Source organism: Physella acuta, unplaced genomic scaffold, assembly GCF_028476545.2.
Source record: "Physella acuta isolate Inbredline_101_S28 unplaced genomic scaffold, ASM2847654v3 ptg002227l, whole genome shotgun sequence".
In the NCBI taxonomy this organism is placed as follows: domain Eukaryota; kingdom Metazoa; phylum Mollusca; class Gastropoda; family Physidae; genus Physella; species Physella acuta.
In genome coordinates, this window is record NW_026733727.1 from 10,001 (window position 1) to 29,662 (window position 19,662).

At 37.4% G+C, this 19,662-nt stretch overlaps 1 protein-coding gene across 1 annotated transcript in view; it reads left to right on the plus strand.

Moving 5' to 3' along the window:
- Positions 1–16,887, plus strand: part of LOC131932596 (uncharacterized) — a 24,393-nt gene extending 7,506 nt beyond the window's left edge. The window contains exons 5-13 of the mRNA XM_059289526.1: positions 6,434–6,543; positions 8,538–8,686; positions 9,139–9,287; positions 10,458–10,625; positions 11,755–11,928; positions 14,058–14,210; positions 14,918–15,023; positions 15,524–15,645; positions 16,434–16,887. Coding sequence (XP_059145509.1) covers positions 6,434–6,543; positions 8,538–8,686; positions 9,139–9,287; positions 10,458–10,625; positions 11,755–11,928; positions 14,058–14,210; positions 14,918–15,023; positions 15,524–15,645; positions 16,434–16,721 — 1,419 coding nt within the window. The 3' untranslated portion in view covers positions 16,722–16,887. The remainder of the gene's footprint in view (positions 1–6,433; positions 6,544–8,537; positions 8,687–9,138; positions 9,288–10,457; positions 10,626–11,754; positions 11,929–14,057; positions 14,211–14,917; positions 15,024–15,523; positions 15,646–16,433) is intronic.
- Positions 16,888–19,662: the final 2,775 nt, after the last annotated feature.

Sequence of the window (19,662 nt, forward strand, 5' to 3'; positions counted from 1 at the left end):
GCTCAAATCCCACGTTCGCACCAATGTATATCCACATCCGAATTTAGACTAAATAAAATACTTAAAAAAAACTTTAAAAAAAAACACGTTTTTCTTGTAGACTAAAAAGTAGAAAATAAATTTTTCTTTTCTACTTCCTCGAGCTGTGCAGATTCTTGTGATGACTGACAAAAAACGTGGGTACGTTCACCATCAAATTTCCCGACCCATCTGCCCGACCCACGTTTTTTGTCAGTCATCACAAGAATCTGCACAGCTCGAGGAAGTAGAAAAGAAAAATTTATTTTCTACTTTTTAGTCTACAAGAAAAACGTGTTTTTTTTTTTAAAGTTTTTTTTAAGTATTTTATTTTCTCCTTTTTAGTCCGTTGCTACACATGAAAAACGTGTTTTTTAAAAAAGTTTTTTATATAGTTTATTTTCTACTTTATCTAATGACTTGATTAAGTATGAATTGACTAAGTGTTTATAAATACACGGACTAAAAAAATCTTGAGCGACCAGGATTCGAACCTGGGTTGTCGCGGCCACAACGCGAAGTACTAACCACTATACGATCACGGCCAGCGCGCTCACATCGATTGGGGCCGAAGTAACTGTGTCAACAAGCCTCCAGTCTTGTCGGTATCTTTAGAAATCATGTCCTCAATTTTATGGTCCTTTGGGCGTAATTAAATTAAGCTAATTACGGTCTCTAATTGCTAGTTTTTATGATTGCATCTGAAATTGTTAGGCGAAAGTAACCTGCATGCCAAATTTCAGATCTATAGAGCAATCAGAAGTGGGCTAATTTTCGATGTCAATTTTAACAACAAACACATCCACGCGAAGCTGAGTTAATAAAAACGTGTTAATAAAACAAGATCACGGGACTAACCACAACGTACTTTCTCAGAGGATCTAAACTATTTTTAATCTAGCCCTAACAGTGATACGTAACCGGGGGTAGTACAGGGGTATTACATGGGTATTACATGGGTATTACATAGGTATTACAGGGGTACAATATATGTACTACATGTGTGTTACAGGGGTTCTGCAGAGGTGCTAGAGGAATACTATAGGGATACTACAGGGATACTGCAGGGGTTCAACAAGGGTACTACACGGTTAATACAGTGGTACTACATTGGTAAGCAGGGGTTTGACACAGGTACTACAGGGTTAATACATGGGAACTACATTGGTACACAGGGGTTTGACACAGCTACTACAGGGTTAATACATGGGAACTACATTGGTACACAGGGGTTTGACACAGGTACTACAGGGTTAATACATGGGAACTACATTGGTACACAGGGGTTTGACACAGGTACTACAGGGTTAATACATGGGAACTACATTGGTACACAGGGGTTTGACACAGGTACTACAGGGTTAATACATGGGAACTACATTGGTACACAGGGGTTTGACACAGGTACTACAGGGTTAATACATGGGAACTACATTGGTAAGCAGGGGTTTGACACAGGTACTACAGGGTTAATACATGGGAACTACATTGGTACACATGGGTTTGACACAGGTACTACAGGGTTAATACATGGGAACTACATTGGTACACAGGGGTTTGACACAGGTACTACAGGGTTAATACATGGGAACTACATTGGTACACAGGGGTTTGACACAGGTGCTACAGGGTTAATACATGGGAACTACATTGGTAAGCAGGGGTTTGACACAGGTACTACAGGGTTAATACATGGGAACTACATTGGTACACAGGGGTTTGACACAGGTACTACAGGGTTAATACATGGGAACTACATTGGTACACAGGGGTTTGACACAGGTACTACAGGGTTAATACATGGGAACTACATTGGTACACAGGGGTTTGACACAGGTGCTACAGGGTTAATACATGGGAACTACATTGGTAAGCAGGGGTTTGACACAGGTACTACAGGGTTAATACATGGGAACTACATTGGTACACAGGGGTTTGACACAGGTACTACAGGGTTAATACATGGGAACTACATTGGTACACAGGGGTTTGACACAGCTACTACAGGGTTAATACATGGGAACTACATTGGTACACAGGGGTTTGACACAGGTACTACAGGGTTAATACATGGGAACTACATTGGTACACAGGGGTTTGACACAGGTACTACAGGGTTAATACATGGGAACTACATTGGTACACAGGGGTTTGACACAGGTACTACAGGGTTAATACATGGGAACTACAAGATACTACAGGGTTACTAAAGGGGTACTACACGAAACACCGATCAAATTGTACTAGAATCTTCCCTGGTACCCATGCGGTCATATGATCCGGAGCACTCCGATCTCCCAAAAGAGCACTGGCGCTTACATTTGTTTTAAAGAGCACCCTACACTAGGTCTACGGTAGGCTACTGCCATCGATTACGACTCCAAAATCGCCAACGGGAGCTCATTCGGTGGCTCCCCCAAGCGTCCAGCGACACTCCTAAAACATTGGCTGCCAGCGAGGTGTGTTCTACATCACCCTTGCTGAGGGGGGTCAACGTACACTCAAGGTGATTTATTTTTACCTGAAGCAACATGCATCATTTAACACAACACCGATAGAGATAGATAAGGACCAGTGGAAAAAACTGAATGTTATCACACCAAATGTCCTTGAATTTGTTTTCTTCTGATATCACTGCAAGCCACGAGGGCAACTCAAGTAGTTTATTGCGAAATCAGTGTCGTAGTAATCAAGTAAACAACGTGCAGTGGCGTCGCTAGGTCGGGTGTCACCCGGTGCGGCACATTGTGGTGTCACCCCCAACACCAGCAAGAAACATATTAAATATATATATATATATATATATATATATATATATATATATATATATATATATATATATATATATATATATATGTGTGTGTGTGTGTTTGTGTCTGCCTACATAGACCTATAATTTAAATATATGGCACATACGGGTATAAGCTTTAATCACTGCAATCGTTTATCTATAGTCTGTTAATTATACGGTTTGATGTAGCAATGTTTTCTCTACAGTTAGAACATTTACGTCATAGTGTCACCCCCACTCTATTGTAATAATTGTAGATTTGTACTTAAAAGACATTAATGGAGCTGGCAAAAAGCATTTTTTCTTCTTTACATTTTTCTATTTTTTACTTTGTGTCGCCCCCTAAATGGTGTCACCCGTTACGGTCCGCACCCCCTGCCCCACCCTCACTGCGCCTCTGCCAAGGTGGACATGGTTCACTGGTCCCTAAGGTACCAACCCCACCCCTTCCTCCAGAAGTTTAAATTTATAAATCAAGTATCTGTAAACTCGATTTTTTAAATTACATTTTACTTCTTTATTTGACGAGGGAAAAAAGTTACAGGAATAACCCGTAAGCTACTTAAAAAGAGACGCGTGAAAGTTATTTTGATCTAGCTAAAAAAATGTTGTAAAACGAAAATATTTAAAAACTTCTTTAAAAGCGCAACAAGCTGCTGTTAGTGCAAACAATATAAAAGGACAAGTACAAGATTTTAGTTTTAAGTAGATTGTATAACATTTCCTGAGCAAAGGTACACTTGAAAAATATCCCATCATCAACGATTTAGCTGGCCATATATCATAAAATATATTTCTTACGCTTGCCTGTCGGCGTTAGCTTATTAACCATAAGAGAAATGGTGTAAATTAAATATTTATACGGAAATATATTTTAATAAGGTTTGGTTCTTCAAACGTAGGTTTGGTACAAAGTAAAGCCACTAATTTGTCAGCGGATTTTACTTCCTTTTCCCTTTGCCTTTTATTAAAACACATTGTCACAAAAAATTTATACCCAACTCCCAAAAATCTTTGGTCTATCTCTCTCTATACTGTAAAACTTTTTAAAAAGTTGAGTTGTTTCCCTTTACAAAGAATTAGCCAGCTTATAGATTTTGACATCTTTTTACTTTCTCGTATATACGAAGTATAGAGAAAGTCTTGTAATCGTGCAAAAAAATAAATCGAGATTTTTACAAATCTCGACGTTTTACACCTCACTGATACGGAAAAACATAATTTTGCAATCTTGTCCGTATGTCTGTGTGTCTGTCTGTCTGTCCGTGTGTAAACACGATAACTTGAGTACCGTTACAGCTAGGTTGATGAAATTTCATATATAATTTCATATATAAGTATTTTATCAAAATCGTAGATCCGTATCAACTTTTGAGCGATTTCCGATAACCGGAAGTGGTACTTTTCCTACTTTGAATTTTTCAAAAGCCTATAACTTGAGTACTATTTCATATAGATAAATAAAATTTCACATGTAAGTAAAAGATCTAATTCTCTAACTTCTGTTAAATTTTGAGTAATTTCCGTTGACTGGAAGTAGTAATTTACGCTACTTCCGATTTCTCAAAAAACTAATGTAAATTTTTAAAGTACTAATAATATTGCGCACTATTATACGCGTTTTTATTTGGCGTTCACTTGGTGTGCAATTAATCTGTCTACGAGATTTTATTCTATTTTTAAAACTTTAAGTATTTAAAATGGATTAAAAATCATGTCTATAGCCCGAGTTCCCATCCCCTGTTGTTTTATATAAGAATATTCGAGAAAGTTTAGGGGAGATCACTCCCGGTTTATTTTTTTTATCTAGCTAAGTTGATATAAGCCAGAAAACAAGGACAGTTCGCATACAAATTCGACAAAATAACGAATTTAAAAAAAATTGTGGTTTACAAAAAATAAAGCATTAAAAAAAACTACGTAAAACTTAAATTAGCAGCCAAATTTATTTTCTTTTTAAGCTATGACCTTGACATTTTATTACCATCCCCTATTACATCATCACAGAGTGTAAAATCATTCATAGACGATGTTTAAATACCAAACAAAGTTACTCTCCTGCTGTGGCGTAGCGAGGTCGGGTGTCATCCGGTGCGGCACTTAATGGTGTCACCCCCCAGAGGCGTAGTGACCCTTCCCGGCGCCCGGTGACAAGCTTACGATTTTCAATTTGCACCCCCCCTCAAACTTTCGATGTGCACCCCCCCCCCCTCAAACTTTCGATTAGCACCCCCTCCCCCCTCCACCCTTGTCGGGATTTGTCAAATTTGCTCTTAAAAGACTTTTTAGCACTCGAATTAATTACTTTTTAAAGTGGAATTATCATTTTTCTCTATATATTTTGCTCTTTTTTGCCATGGTGTCACACCCCCCCCCCCTAAATGGTGTCACCCGGAGCGGTCCGCACCCCCTTCCATTGCTACGCCACTATTCTCCTTGTATGTTTTGATCGATAAATCATTGTTTACCTTTTTTTTTTTCTTGTGATGAATTGTACATATTTCACTTATGTTACAGACTCACGCTTATATATATATATATATATATATATATATATATATATATATATATATATATATATATATATATATATATATGTGTGTGTGTGTGTGTGTGTGTGTGTGTGTTAAGTAATTGTGTTATGGGAAGACGTGGCCTAAGCGGTAGAGCACTAGACTGCTAACCCGAAAGTCTCGAGTTTGAATCCGGGTTCAAGTCAATAGAACGTCCCTAAGCACAACCAGCTCTGATGGGTACCTAACCTATGTTAAGGACAGTGAAGGTGGCTGGGTAAAGTGCTGACTACACCTTAGCCTTCATATGCCGAGGTCAAGAAACATATGAACTCTACTTCATGAAATGGTTCACTAGGTCTAAAGAGGATTATTTACTTTTAAAAAATTGTGTAAGAGAAAACAAAAAATACTAGTACTGATTTATTACATCGCTAAAATTTTACACATAGTGGTATGGTTTTTTCTGGCTTGTAGTAACGGCTATACACTGGACGCACTCGGTTCAAATCTGTATCTTAACTAGAGCGTCAGTCAATTGCGTCAGTCTGCATAGGCGTCACATCAGAGAGTGACTCTTTTCGTATGTCGTTAAAGACACAACTGTTGGTCACATTATATAAGTAAATTGTTGTCAATAGATGATGTCACGCAAAATTTAGTATATATGTACCCCCCCCCCCCCACCCCCCCCCCCCTATTCCCCTCTTTAAAAAGGCAATAAAAAACCTCACATTTTCAATATCATTATAATTTATTATAACATGCTTTTTTTAAAAAGAGTACTAGAGGCGTAGCGAGGGGGGGGGGCGGGGCAGGGGGGCATATGTCAACGGGCGCCGACCTTAGGAGGGGCGCCAAATTGAAAGTTTGAGGGGGGTGCAAATGAAAAGTTCGAGGGGGGGTGCAAATCGAAAGTTTGTCCCCGGACGCCGGGAGGGGTCGCTACGCCTCTGAAGAGTACTTAAAAAAAAATAATGCAGTTTTCTTATTTTAAGATATACAGTATATTTTATTGATCATCAAGCAAACCATTACATTCAAATCCGTTTATTATACTTACAATCTTTCATTTTTAACAGTTTATTTTTTTTTACCTTTGCCTTACCAGGGCGTCTTCCAGATGATAGGAGACTTACCTCTGAACACGCTAGAAGAAATTCTCAAAATTTTCGGCCTGAACAACCTTGCTAAAGATATAGAACTCATACTAAATCAAAAGTGAGTTTACGATAATAGTTTTTACAGTTGTTTTATTCCCCGCGAGTTTGTTGCAATGTTTGTAACTCTTAGACCTTATAAAAGTTTTTAATCAGTTTGTTTGTTTGTTTGCTTTTTTGTGGAATTGTGGCAAATCTTGTAACTCAATTTTGACCCACTTCTAATGCAGCGATTTCTTTCAAATTTTTCATATACACTTATCTTCTGAGAAAGTGCACGTATCTTCATTTCTTAATCGAATTATTTGACATTAAGTTATTCATTTAAAATTTAATAAAAAGATTACTAAATTCAATAATAAAAGGGAGATAACAAGATTAAATACTAGCGAGTAGGCCATAAATAGTAAACTATTTTATTCACGGCTAAGTGATTTTGTGTCTAAGTGTCGACCATGGACTAACAAGGGGCAAATGACCGTGATCTTAGAGATTGCAAGCATTTGATCGAGTTTTACCACGAATGTTTTTCACTCGTATCCTATTTGGTATCAACTTCAGTACGAACGAAGTATGAAAAAGTGGAAAATAAAACAAATATATCAACAAACAAAAAAACAACAACCGAAACAGCAAATAAAAATCGCTTCTTTAATAAAATATTTGGTCGTTAATATTTGTAAGAGATCCTACGAGCGACCAAAGCTTTTATTAAAGAAAGACGTTAATTTATTTTCATTCTTTAGTGCATTAAAATGCTTGTTATTATAAAGGTTTTTATATTTGATGTACTCTAAGCATAGGGCAGGCGGTTCATTTGTATATCATACGAGAATCGCGGTAGGTTCAAACACATTTTTTTCGTATGTGTTGAGATTTTTGTACCTTATAAAATAATCAGTTGTTTATAACAAATAAGGGAGACAAAGCATTACCAGCATTTGATATTAAGGGAAAAAAACGGGAGTTATCTCCCCTACACTTTCTCATATATTTTTGTATGTTGTGGGCTTAAACTTCCAGTGGAACAGGGCTATCGAAATGGGTGGTAACTTTGTGGCAAAACTGTTTGTTTTTTGAGAAAACACAGAGGCGATTACATTTCCTAGAATATGCTGTTTTACGAAAATACGACATAAAATTCTGAAAACCTGAGATTTTTAAAATTCATAAAACAGAGGGAAGTACTACGTCTGGTTACATTAAAGACCTAAAACGTTAAAAAAAAAACGAACACAAGTTTAGGATCTAAAACTTGATGAAATTACGTCACCAAGCGGAGAGGGTGCTCACTCACAGACAGGACGACAGACAGACAGACAGACGACCAGACAGACATACAGAAACGATTGCAAAACTGTTTTGTTTTGTTACGACGCATGAAAGCGACTATTCGCACGATTCCAATAATTCCTAAATACTCTGTATACAATAAGTAAAAAAAAAAGAATCTTTATTATAAACACTAATTGTGTTAATTTTGGGATTCATACAGTAGGTACTTTTTCATTCTCGTTTTTTTCTCCAATAAGCCAATATGGAATTAGGTTTATTTTTACTGCACCAAACTCTGTTAACTTAAGGGCTTTTGGTCAGCGCCAATTAGCTTTTAGACTTGACTTACTTGACTTAGTCCTCTTTGCTCCTTATGGAACAAAGGGCCTCAACCATTTCCTTCCGTTTCATCAGATCCCCGGCTATTAATTTTGCCGTCTCCCAACTCATCCCTGTTGGCTTCAGTTCTTCAAGAAGACTCCGCCTCCAGGTCTGTCTTGGGGGTCCTCTCTTCCGCCTTCCCTGGGGGTTTCACTCAAGCGCCTTAATTAACTTTTAGGGTTAAGGTATTTTTATTGTCATTCATGACCCTAGGACTAGAACTATTTTCAGTAAAGGGTATCAATTTCATAATTTAGTGTCCAAAAGGATGTATTCGTACGGCTAGAACTATTTTCATTAACGGTTAATAATTTTATACTTTTGTGTCTAAAAGGATGTATTCAAACAGATAAACTATTTTCAGTAAAGGTTAACACTTTAATATTTCTGTGTCCTAAGGGATATATTCGTACGTGCCTTCCACATCCCGCCAGACTTTGACGACACATTTGTTAACCTGGGTCTCGGGTCATTGCTGTACCAGATGAGGGACCAGTTCCAGACTGGCTGGCAGCTGTGGAGTTCCCAGAACACCAACATCACTTCCGGTAAAACGAACTTTACTTCACCGTGCAGTTTTGGATGTGTTTGATAATCTGGTTAGCTGGTTGGGTTGGTTGGGTTGGTTTTTTTTTTGTTATCTTGACAGTTTGTTTATGTACTTTTTTGATTTTCTGGTTAGTTTGATAGTTTGTTTACTTATTTGTTGGGGTTCTCGCTAGCTTACCTTCCTTATATATTGTCACGTCTAGACCTGTTTAGTGATTAATAATGTTTTCCTTTACAAGTCATTCCGTCTACCACCCAGTCATTAAACTACCACAAACACCGTTATTAAAAAGAAGCTGTTTTTGTATTTCCACACCTTTATTTTCTTATAGTTTCCAAATAGTTATTCGTAAAATTTGCTAGTAATCTATACAGACTCAAAGTAATCTTCACAATTTAACTGGATTCTACATAATTCAAATCATTTATGCTGCTCTTTTTATCCAACCAGCAATCGACGCCTTAAAGAAATACGCCTACAGACCTTTCTCCAGTGATCCCAATCAAAACACAATCGACCCCAGGACATATTTGTACATTAGGAAATTTTTGGACCAGGCTCGGTCAGAAGGCAAAGAAGTGGCACTGGTACCAACATGGGTAGGTTTTAGAGGTTTGAAAATACTTTATACAGTAGACGAAAGGGGACAGTCTACGCGACGACAGGACAAAATATCACAGGCGAAATGTATCAGGACAAATGATCTCAGTTAAAATATCCCACATAAAATATTATGAGGAATAAATATCTCAGGACAAATGGTATCAGGACATATTATCTCAGTTAAAATATCCCTTATAAAATATTATGAGGACTAAATATCTCTGGACAAAAGGTATCAGGACACATTATCTCACAAAGAAAAGATCTGAGACAAAATATCTCAGTACAAAATATCTTACTGGAAAATACTTGTTTGGGATAATTATTAAAAACCGTAGTTTTGGTAACAAAATTGATTTTTAAAAAAAAATTGATGATTAGTAAAAATTAGAGAGTTTCAAAAAATATTTGATAATTAGATTGAATCACATACAATGTTCGTATACTTTGCTACAAATTTTCGATTTACAGCATATGTGGTCTTGCTATATGGTAGTTAATTCTAACACCTTAGGTCGACAAAAGTAGATTAAAGAGAATTACTCATCTAGTCATGGGTAGGGCAATGAAAACAACCTTCTATTTAAGAATATGTTAACCACCCCATTGAATGGTGGAGACTGTCCCTAAGAGAGAAAATAGTTGTTACCTGTGACAATAGAATTTTAAAACACTATCAAGAACAATCTAAAAGTTATGTAGGTAGAACTTTAGTAATCGTGTGACAACATTTTTAAATGACATCGGTGATTTCAAAAAAAGTTAGAGTTCACTTGTTTCTGTGACCTCGGCATATGAAAGGATAGTGTGGTCAGCACTATGCCCAGCCGCCTTTACTTTCCCTAACGTGAGTTAGGTACCCATCAGAGCTGGGTGGACTCAGGGACGGTCTCATGGCTTGAACCCGGATTCGAAGTCGAGATTTACGGGTTAGCAGTCCAGCTCTCTACCGCTAGACCACTCCACCCCATAAAACTGAATAAATACATTTTAAAAATATGGTGACGTGCATGTTATATAAATAAAAATGGTGACAAAATATTTATAATGGTGACTTGACTACCCAGCCGTGGCTATAAATTAGTGACTGATTTTACTAAATGCTTAACGCTAAAATAAATGCGCCATTCATCACATGAAACTGACCAAAGAACTTTCTCCAACAGATCCAGTCCATTGAAGAGGTGCGGACCATGTTCTACCTAGGGGTCAACATGCCCTTCCAGCTTAATAACGTTGACGTCACAGTCTCTGCCAACACCATCTACGGCATGACGTCATCCATACTCTCCGGCCTGGTCAGCCCAGATGTTTTAAGAGACCCGGAGCTAGAGGTAATGACGTCATAGTTATATCGGGATCAGAAGTTATTGTTTTGGCTGTTAGGGTTGTAGAGTGTTTCTTTCAGGTCTTTTTCTACGAGGGGGGGGGGGGGGAGGAGGTGGGATGGGGCACTTGATCTTTTCGGGGGAGGGGGAGAGGGGGGGGGGAGGACTAAATTTTCTGCGGGCGGGGGTGTGGACACTTGGGGGGTCGTAGTTTCCCGACAGTAGCATTACAATATTCAACAAGAGTTATTTTTTTATCGTGGTGACCCATCAGCAAAATGCTAATTTTCACTAAAGTTTGTGGGAAATACAAAGTTGTTTTTTTTAATATTAAATCCATTACGAGTTAAATAACAACTGTAATTACTATCTATTCATTATATCGGTCTAAACGGAATGTTTCTATTTTACCTGTTAATCCAACACTTAAATCGTATTTAGAACACATTGAATAGCTATAGGCATAAATAGATAATAAATGTCGATGCTGTCTATAAAAAGTACAGAATCATCTTTAGACCTATCGATCCATTGGGGCAGATGAAGTAGAGTTTATATGTTTATTGACCTCGGCATATGAAGAGAAGGTTCGATGAGCACTTTACTTTCCCTAACATGAGTTATGTACCCGTACTTGAGACTTTCAGGTTAGCAGTGTAGTGCTCTACCGCTTAGGCCACGCCGTCTCATCGATACGATTTTTATACATAAATAATATCACCATTATCTTTTCCCGTTTGTGCCTAAGACACATAGGGCAAACAGGGGGTCGGCGTGGTTGCTAAACCTAAAAGTCTCGAGTTCGAACCCTCGGGCAGACCCCGAGGACAGCCACTCATCTAGGAGAGACAACTCCAAAATCAAACAACTGCTGCCTTGTAGTTTGTTCTTGGTTGGACAAAGGCTATGGAAGCAAATCCAAAAAGAAAAGCAGGCTGAAATCGGAGTCAATGGCCTCAATGGCGCATAGCCAGTTGACACGTATACTTAATTGTGTTGGAAAGGGGTCGGCTTGTTCGAAACTGAAAAGTCTCGAGTTCGATCCCTTCCAACACTTAGAATTAAGAACGAAGAAGACATGGGGTTAACGAAGAAGAGGTCCTCTGTTTCAATGAAAAATATTATTCCTCACCAGCAAATCTACCTGAACACGTCATCCCTGATCACATTCGAGGTGAGGAACAACCTGACAGACCGACCAGATTTGGCCTTGACCTACTACCCTTCACAGATCGAGTTCTACTGGTTCGTGGCCCGGACACTGACGGAACTGGAAACAGCAAAACGAAAGGGGCCACTTCCTGTTCCGGTGAGTCTACACAATCTAGGCTTGTTTTTTTTTCTTTTGTGTATACATTTTCATTTTAAATACTTATTGTAAAGCAATTCAAACTGTGAACTTCGTTTATCCGAGTAAATGAATTATAGCTTAAATTTCTCAACTAAAATTTCATGTTTAAATGTTTACGACATTACGCGATGGGGTGGGGTATGTGTTACAGGGTCCTAGGACCTTTGACCACAGGTGCTTTGACCATAGGGGGTTTGACCATAGGGGGTTTGACCACAGCGGAGCTTTGACCATAGGGGCTTTGACCATAGGGCGTTTGACCACAGCGGGCCTTTGACCATAGCGGTGCTTTGACCATAAGGGGTTTGATCATAGGGGGTTTGACCATAGGGGGGTTTGACCACAGGTGTTTTCTCAGCAGAGGGTCTTTGATCACAGGTGGTCTATCAACTGGTGTTTGATCACAAGCGCTGCGTCCGGCTTTGATCATAGGTGTTTTGTCCACATAGGGTCTTTGATCTCAGGTGGTTTGTCCAATGCTGTCCATATATGGTAAGGATTTATTTTAAAAGTTGCTAAATTATATTTTAAATTTCGACATGATGTAATATGTTAATTCATCACGTATAAATACAAGTCATCTAAACTACTCTATGTCAAAACCATTGACATATGGTCAAACAGATGTACTGACATATTTGCGTGCTATAGCATATCTGTCATTTTGTTAACCATTTTTTGTATTACATCTTTGACTATATTGTTGGCAAGTTTTGTATCATTTTTTATCCTTTATATATGCTATGTATTTTCAAGTACATCTACATTATTTATTTGTGAAACTTGTTATATGTAGCATTATTTGTGTTTCATTTATATTTAACATAAATCTATGAGGCCTAGCACCAGCCTTTATGTGGAGACTAAAATATAGTTCTTGGCTTTTTCTAAATACATGTTAATTTCTATTAACGTACTCTCAGGAAACATGTATGAAATCGTGTTAATTGTATCACAAATATGATCAAAGCCGGACACAGCGCTTGTGATCAAACACCAGTGGATAGACCACCTGTGATCAAACACCCTCTGCTGAGAAAACACATGTGGTCAAACCCCCTATGGTCAAACCCCCTATGATCAAACCCCCTATGGTCAAAGCACCGCTATGGTCAAAGGCCCGCTGTGGTCAAACCCCCTATGGTCAAAGCCCCTATGGTCAAAGCTCCGCTGTGGTCAAACCTCCTATGGTCAAACCCCCTATGGTCAAAGCACCTGTGGTCAAAGGTCCGCGCACCGTGTTACAGCTAGTCAAACTGCTAATTTCTTCTTTTTCTTCGTTCTTTATTTTAGTGTTGGAAGAGATCCCCCTCCAACACAATTAAGGATACATGTTAACTTGTTATGCGCCATTGAGGCCATTGACTCCGTTTTCAACCTGCGTTTCTCTTTGGATTTGCTTCCATAGCCTTTGTCTAACCAAGAACAAACTACAAGGCAGCAGTTGTTTAATTTTGGAGTTGTCTCTGCTAGAAGAGTGGCTGTCTCCAGCTAACGAGCCTCATCTGCCCGAGGGTTCGAACTCGAGACTTTTCGGTTTAGCAAACATGAGCTTTACCGACTCGACCATGCCAACCCCTAAACTGCTAATTAAAGTACCGTTCATTTTATCTCTGCTTCCGACTCTTGTCTGAAAGTCTCAGATCCCACGTTCGTTTCCGTAGAACGTTACTGAGTGTACCCAGCTCTGGGCATAGTACTGATCACACTAACCCTTTACATCCCGAGGTCCCAGAAATAGAGGAACTCTAGCTTTATGGAACCTATGGTCTGAATGTGTTACTCATTTACCGCCCTTAAACTCGACTTGCTATACTGGATGTATTTATGAAGTCAAGTTCAACACAATAGGTGATATCATTGCATTTTTTGCACGATCCAGTGTTGGGTATTGAGGAACTAAGACGACAGAACTCGTTTCATATTAATCTAACTCCTTTTTAAGCGCAAGCGTCGTATACTCTTACCATGGATCTTCACAGCTTATATATATATATATATATATATATATATATATATATATATATATATATATATATATATATATATATATATATATATATAAAATGTGTGTCTTTTCCACACAGGCTATGGACGCCGTATACAAAATGTTTAAAACAGCTGCCGAGGGCGAAATGACAAAACAGATTTTATCTAAAGCGAGAGTGGAGCCGACGGAGAAAGTTTATTTGGACGATTTTCTGGGAGATGGGGACTATAACCACAGGAACGAGTCTATAGTGAGTGGGTCCTACGTCATTTGTGTCTAAGGTTCAAATGATAATGGAGACTTAAGTGAGCTTATATATGTCATATATCACGAAAGCAGTGTTCGGATATCGGACTCGAGTCTGTAAGAGGTACTTATTATTCGCCGAATGACTTTTTGTCCGATTTAGGCTACTTATCTGGATTTGTTTCCATACTCTCTGTCCACGTAAGAACAATTTGCAATGCAGCAATTTTGGTTTTAGAGTATTGTGTCTTAGATATGTTGGCGTCTTTAGGTAAAGAGCTTCATATGTCCGGGGTCCGAACGTTAGATGTTGGAATTGGCAAATATACGCTCTTCCGTCCGACCACACCGTCCCCTATACAAAACTCAAACCCTAAATCTTCTTATACTTTACTTATTAAAAACATACCGGAGAAGTCTCCAATAACACATTATGGACCTAACTTTAATACAAATATCTCTTCATGTTTCGTATGTTAAGAAAAGGATATTCCCACAATAGCTTAGGGGATAAGTGGCTCACAGTTAATATTAGAACAAAACAGCTATAAGTAAAGACATGTATTGCAATAACGCTTTTAAATAATCCTAGCTAGCGGGAGTTTAAAACTGTAATCGATAAAAGCCTTTTGCGGTTGAAGAAATGAAACAAAGACAATGGGATGTTTAATTTGAATTATACCTGCTGGGCTTTCTTTTGTTTCGTTTCAGATTCATGCTGAGGACAGAATTTTTACAACAGCAATGGCGGCCAACGCCTTGATGTACACGTGGAGTGTTTATGATGAGAAAACAAAAACATCCCATTGGAAGGACGGTACGGTGTCACACTTTCGGTGTAGGCCTACAAATCGAATATGTTTCCTTATTTTCTTACTTAATTTTTTAAATTCGTTATCTTATACACCAAATGAGGAATGCAAGAATTCTACACAATGCCTTACATTTTGCAGCAAAGAACAAAATATCTCGAATAACCATTTTTAATGCACACTGCCTTATCATCATCATCATCATCATCATCAACATCATCATCATCATCATCATCATCATCATCATCATCATTCCTGTGGACCAACTGTCAAGCAGAGTGACGCAACAACACCTCTTCATCGTGCTCATATTCGAACGATTCCTCCAAGTTGGGCCCACGATATTACAGCTGCTTCTAGTTAACTGACAACTGATCTTTTCCATCTAATAGACAGTAACAGTTGTTGTTTCCTAAATTTTATCACAAACCAATTATATAATACAATCGTTATCTTTCTCCCCTCCCCCACCGACAACCCCCCTCTCTACCTTGTTGTGACACAGACATACCCCCACAAGTCCTAACGACCATAACAGGATGTATCAACTGGCTGATGGAACACACCACTGATGGAAAGTACGAACCTTGGAACGTTTTCTTCTCCGGCTCTGCAAAAGGCTATTCTGTAAGTTTTTCAATACCTTATCGCTTTCAAAATTCGTACGGTCGCCAATGGTTTTTTTCTGTTTAAACATATTTTTAAAATGGCGTGTTTTTATTATCGCGAATTGAGTGGGATCCACTTTTTTTTTTAGTTTGACCGTTTACTAGACCTTATATTTAACATCTTTTGTGACTAATGGCTTGAATACAAATGATTGATTTCTTTAGTTTGGCTAGTTCGAAAGAAGTTGTCCGTTTATAACCATCGCGATAAGTGAACGTAGCTAGGTGCTTATAACATCGTTTAATATATATATATATATATATATATATATATATATATATATATATATATATATATATATATATATATATATATATATATATATATATAAGTGTTTTTGTATCAATACTTAATAAATTAAAACTAAAATATTTTACATATGTTACATCATTTATTTAAAAAAAAAAGATTTTTTATTTACAACAATTTTTAAATATCTAAATATCAAATAAAAATACATTTATAAATTGTACTTGATCATTTGTAATATCATACACTTTTTCGGGTAAACGTTTTTAAGGTATTTGTCCCATTCGGGCAAACATCCACTCTGGCAAACATATAATCGGGCAAGTGAGTTATAGGCCTTAGACGTAGACCACAACACCGGCCTCACAAAACACCACCACTTCATATTATATTGTAACAAAGATTGGTGTTAATTTGATACATATGTGGCTTTTTGTGTCTTACACATACCAATTGCAAACTATACGTAATACAAAGTAATGTCGTTTTTATTTCAGTCACTGCCGTTCTGGTACCCAGGAAACAGATTCGAGTACCTGAACGGGACGGCCATCGACGATTGGAGTAACATCCCCAACACCACTTTCTTGTACGGGGTCCAGGGCTACATCCCCACCGACAGATACGACGCCATGTTGAACCAGACCCACTTTGGCCAACCGACCCCTATAACATTTAACGGGTTCAATGACCCAACAACTTTCTTTCCTTTTTGGTCGTCGGCACCTTATACGTATTCTACAACATTACTCGCTGTGTCCAGGTTTAGCAATATTGTTGGTTAATTATGTGTTTTTTTTTTCAACACTTGCGCGGTTAGTCATCACTGTTTTGTTTTGGTTCGATATTTGAAATACCTCAACTGTGTCCAGATTTAGCAATATTTTTGGCTAATTTGTTTAAAAAATCTAGTCGTTGTTAATTAATTATTGTTGTCGATTAATGACAGCATGAAAATGGATACATTGATGTGATATTAATTCTAATAAAATTATTATTTTTGTTTTGATTAGTTAAGCTTGTTTCATTATTACTTTTTTTTTTGAAAAACTTAATTAAGCACGATAATTTTTATAAAACAACAAAAAAATAATTGATTACATACGTATTAATTTGAGGAAGCGGGATTCTAAAAATAAGTTTTTTAAAAACGAGTACAAAAAGAGTTGGCACTGGTTAAGAAACAAACAGCTCGCCATTGATGTGTTCAATCGCCAAATCCTATGGATTAAAACAGACAATGTTTCAGCTTTTAAAAATTTGAAATATTCAAAGTTCTTATTTATTTCAAACTATGATCTGAGTTAATTTTGGCTTTAATCTAAAAAAAAGAACAAAACAACAGAAAGGTTTAAGGTTTCACAGAAAGAGGTGAACTCTACTTCACTTGCCGTATAGACCTTCAAGGTTTGAAAAGGAAACTTAACTATACAATACACTTTGGCACTAGGGTCCCCATTCAAGTGGACTTTCTATAAAGGAATCATCCATAAATGACGTCACACTCGTAGGGGGGAGGGGGGATCTGTAATTTTGTGACGGTGTGTGATGAGGGGAAAAAAAGGGGGGGGGGTTCAGATGGTGAGACGTCACACTTTTGCATTATAAAAAAATGAATGTTAGAAAACGAATATTAGCTGTTATTTCGCGTTTTAGAAAACTGTTTTTATAAATTGTAATAGGAATGGATTAAAATACTCTATGTTGACTGAGTTCAGATAAGATTTTGGAATAATAAATACATAAAAACGTTTATAATTACAAGCTTTTATAAATGCACTAAAAGAAGAAAATAATACAATTTTTATTAAATATATATATATTTTTAAAAATCTGCGGTTACTTTATATAAAAAAAATTACTTTCTTTAAATATATGAATGCACTACTATTTATATCACTATAATTTAAAGCGTGGGTCGCTTGTTTAAATACTTATTATTATAGCGGCCCACGCGTTTAATTATAGTGATATAAATAGTAGTGCATTCATATATTTAAAGAAAGTAATTTTAATTAATTCATAAAAAATTAATTAGGCGACCAATTAAGTCAAATTTAATGTCACGATGCATTGTCTTCATGTCTTGACCCACGTACCAATTACGAACAGTATCTGTTAGTTAGAAGTGTCCGAATTTTCGCTCCGGCGTTTCGATCTAGACAGACAGACAGAGGAAGTGGGTGTAATAAAAGGTTTTAAAAATATAGTATTTTAAGAAAAATTTAACGGCAATTTTGAGGGGGGGGGGGGTGTTGTAGGCTGAGGTGTGACATCATTTTAAGGGGGGGGGGGTTCTGGCTTTTTGTGACGATATGTGACGGACGTGAGGGGGGGGGGGGTAAAAATCTCCGTTAACCTTTAGGGCTAAAGATTACAATTACAGGCATGTGGGTCTTATTATTTAATACAAACAGTTCAATATATGTTTGATGTAACATACAGGGTCAGTGTTATGTTAACCGTTAGGACTATAGATGGACATGCTAAGGCTAAGAATACGATAAGAGTAAGTTTTGTTTAGCTAAATAAAAGACAAGGATTGGTTGTGTTTAGAGACAATGTATTATCAATAAGAGTTTATTTATCTCATTGATAGGAGAAATATGTGGTCAAGGGGCAATAACTACCAGTAGTACGTCATGCTGAGTAATTCATTAAAAAAGATACTCTCCACGTATCTTTTGAAAGAAGAGAGCTTATATTACGGGCATGTGGGTCTTATTATTTAAACCCCTCAGTTCAATATGTCTGCTGTAACACACACTTTATATAGTAGTTACATGTAACTGATTGTCGTAACTTGGAATAGGAACTTAGATATAAACATATACAGCACTGTGGAGCGTAGATAAGCCACAAGTAAACACTTAACACTGATGTGATATTTTAACACCGGGCACAACACACAAGACACTTAACACTCAAAACAAACCGAAACATAACACACGCGAAACATAACACACGCGACACATAACACATACGACAAATAACAGACAACGCACAAAACACACGCGACATATAACAGCACACAATATACACGGATATATAACATTGATGTAATATTTTAACACAACACACAACACACACGACACATGATACTGATGTAATATTCTAACACAGGACTCCAAACAGGCCGACACATAACACTGATGTAATATTTTAACACAACACACAACACACACGACACGTGATACTGATGTAATATTCTAACACAGGACTCCAAACAGGCCAACACGTAACACTGATGTAATATTTTAACACAACACACAACACACATAACACTCAACACACACGACACATAACACACACAACATACAACACACACGACACATAACACACACGACACATAACACACACGACACATAACACACACGACACATAACACACACTACATATAACACAGTCGACACATAACAAACACAACCTACAACACACACGACACATAACACACACGACACATAACACACACGACACATAACAATCACAACATACAACACACACGACACATAACACACACGATACATAACACACACGACACTCAACACACACGACACATAACACACACGACACATAACACACACGACACATAACACACACGACACATAACACACACGACACATAACACACACGACACATAACACACACGACACATAACACACACTACATATAACACAGTCGACACATAACACACACAACATACAACAATCAGGACACATAACACAC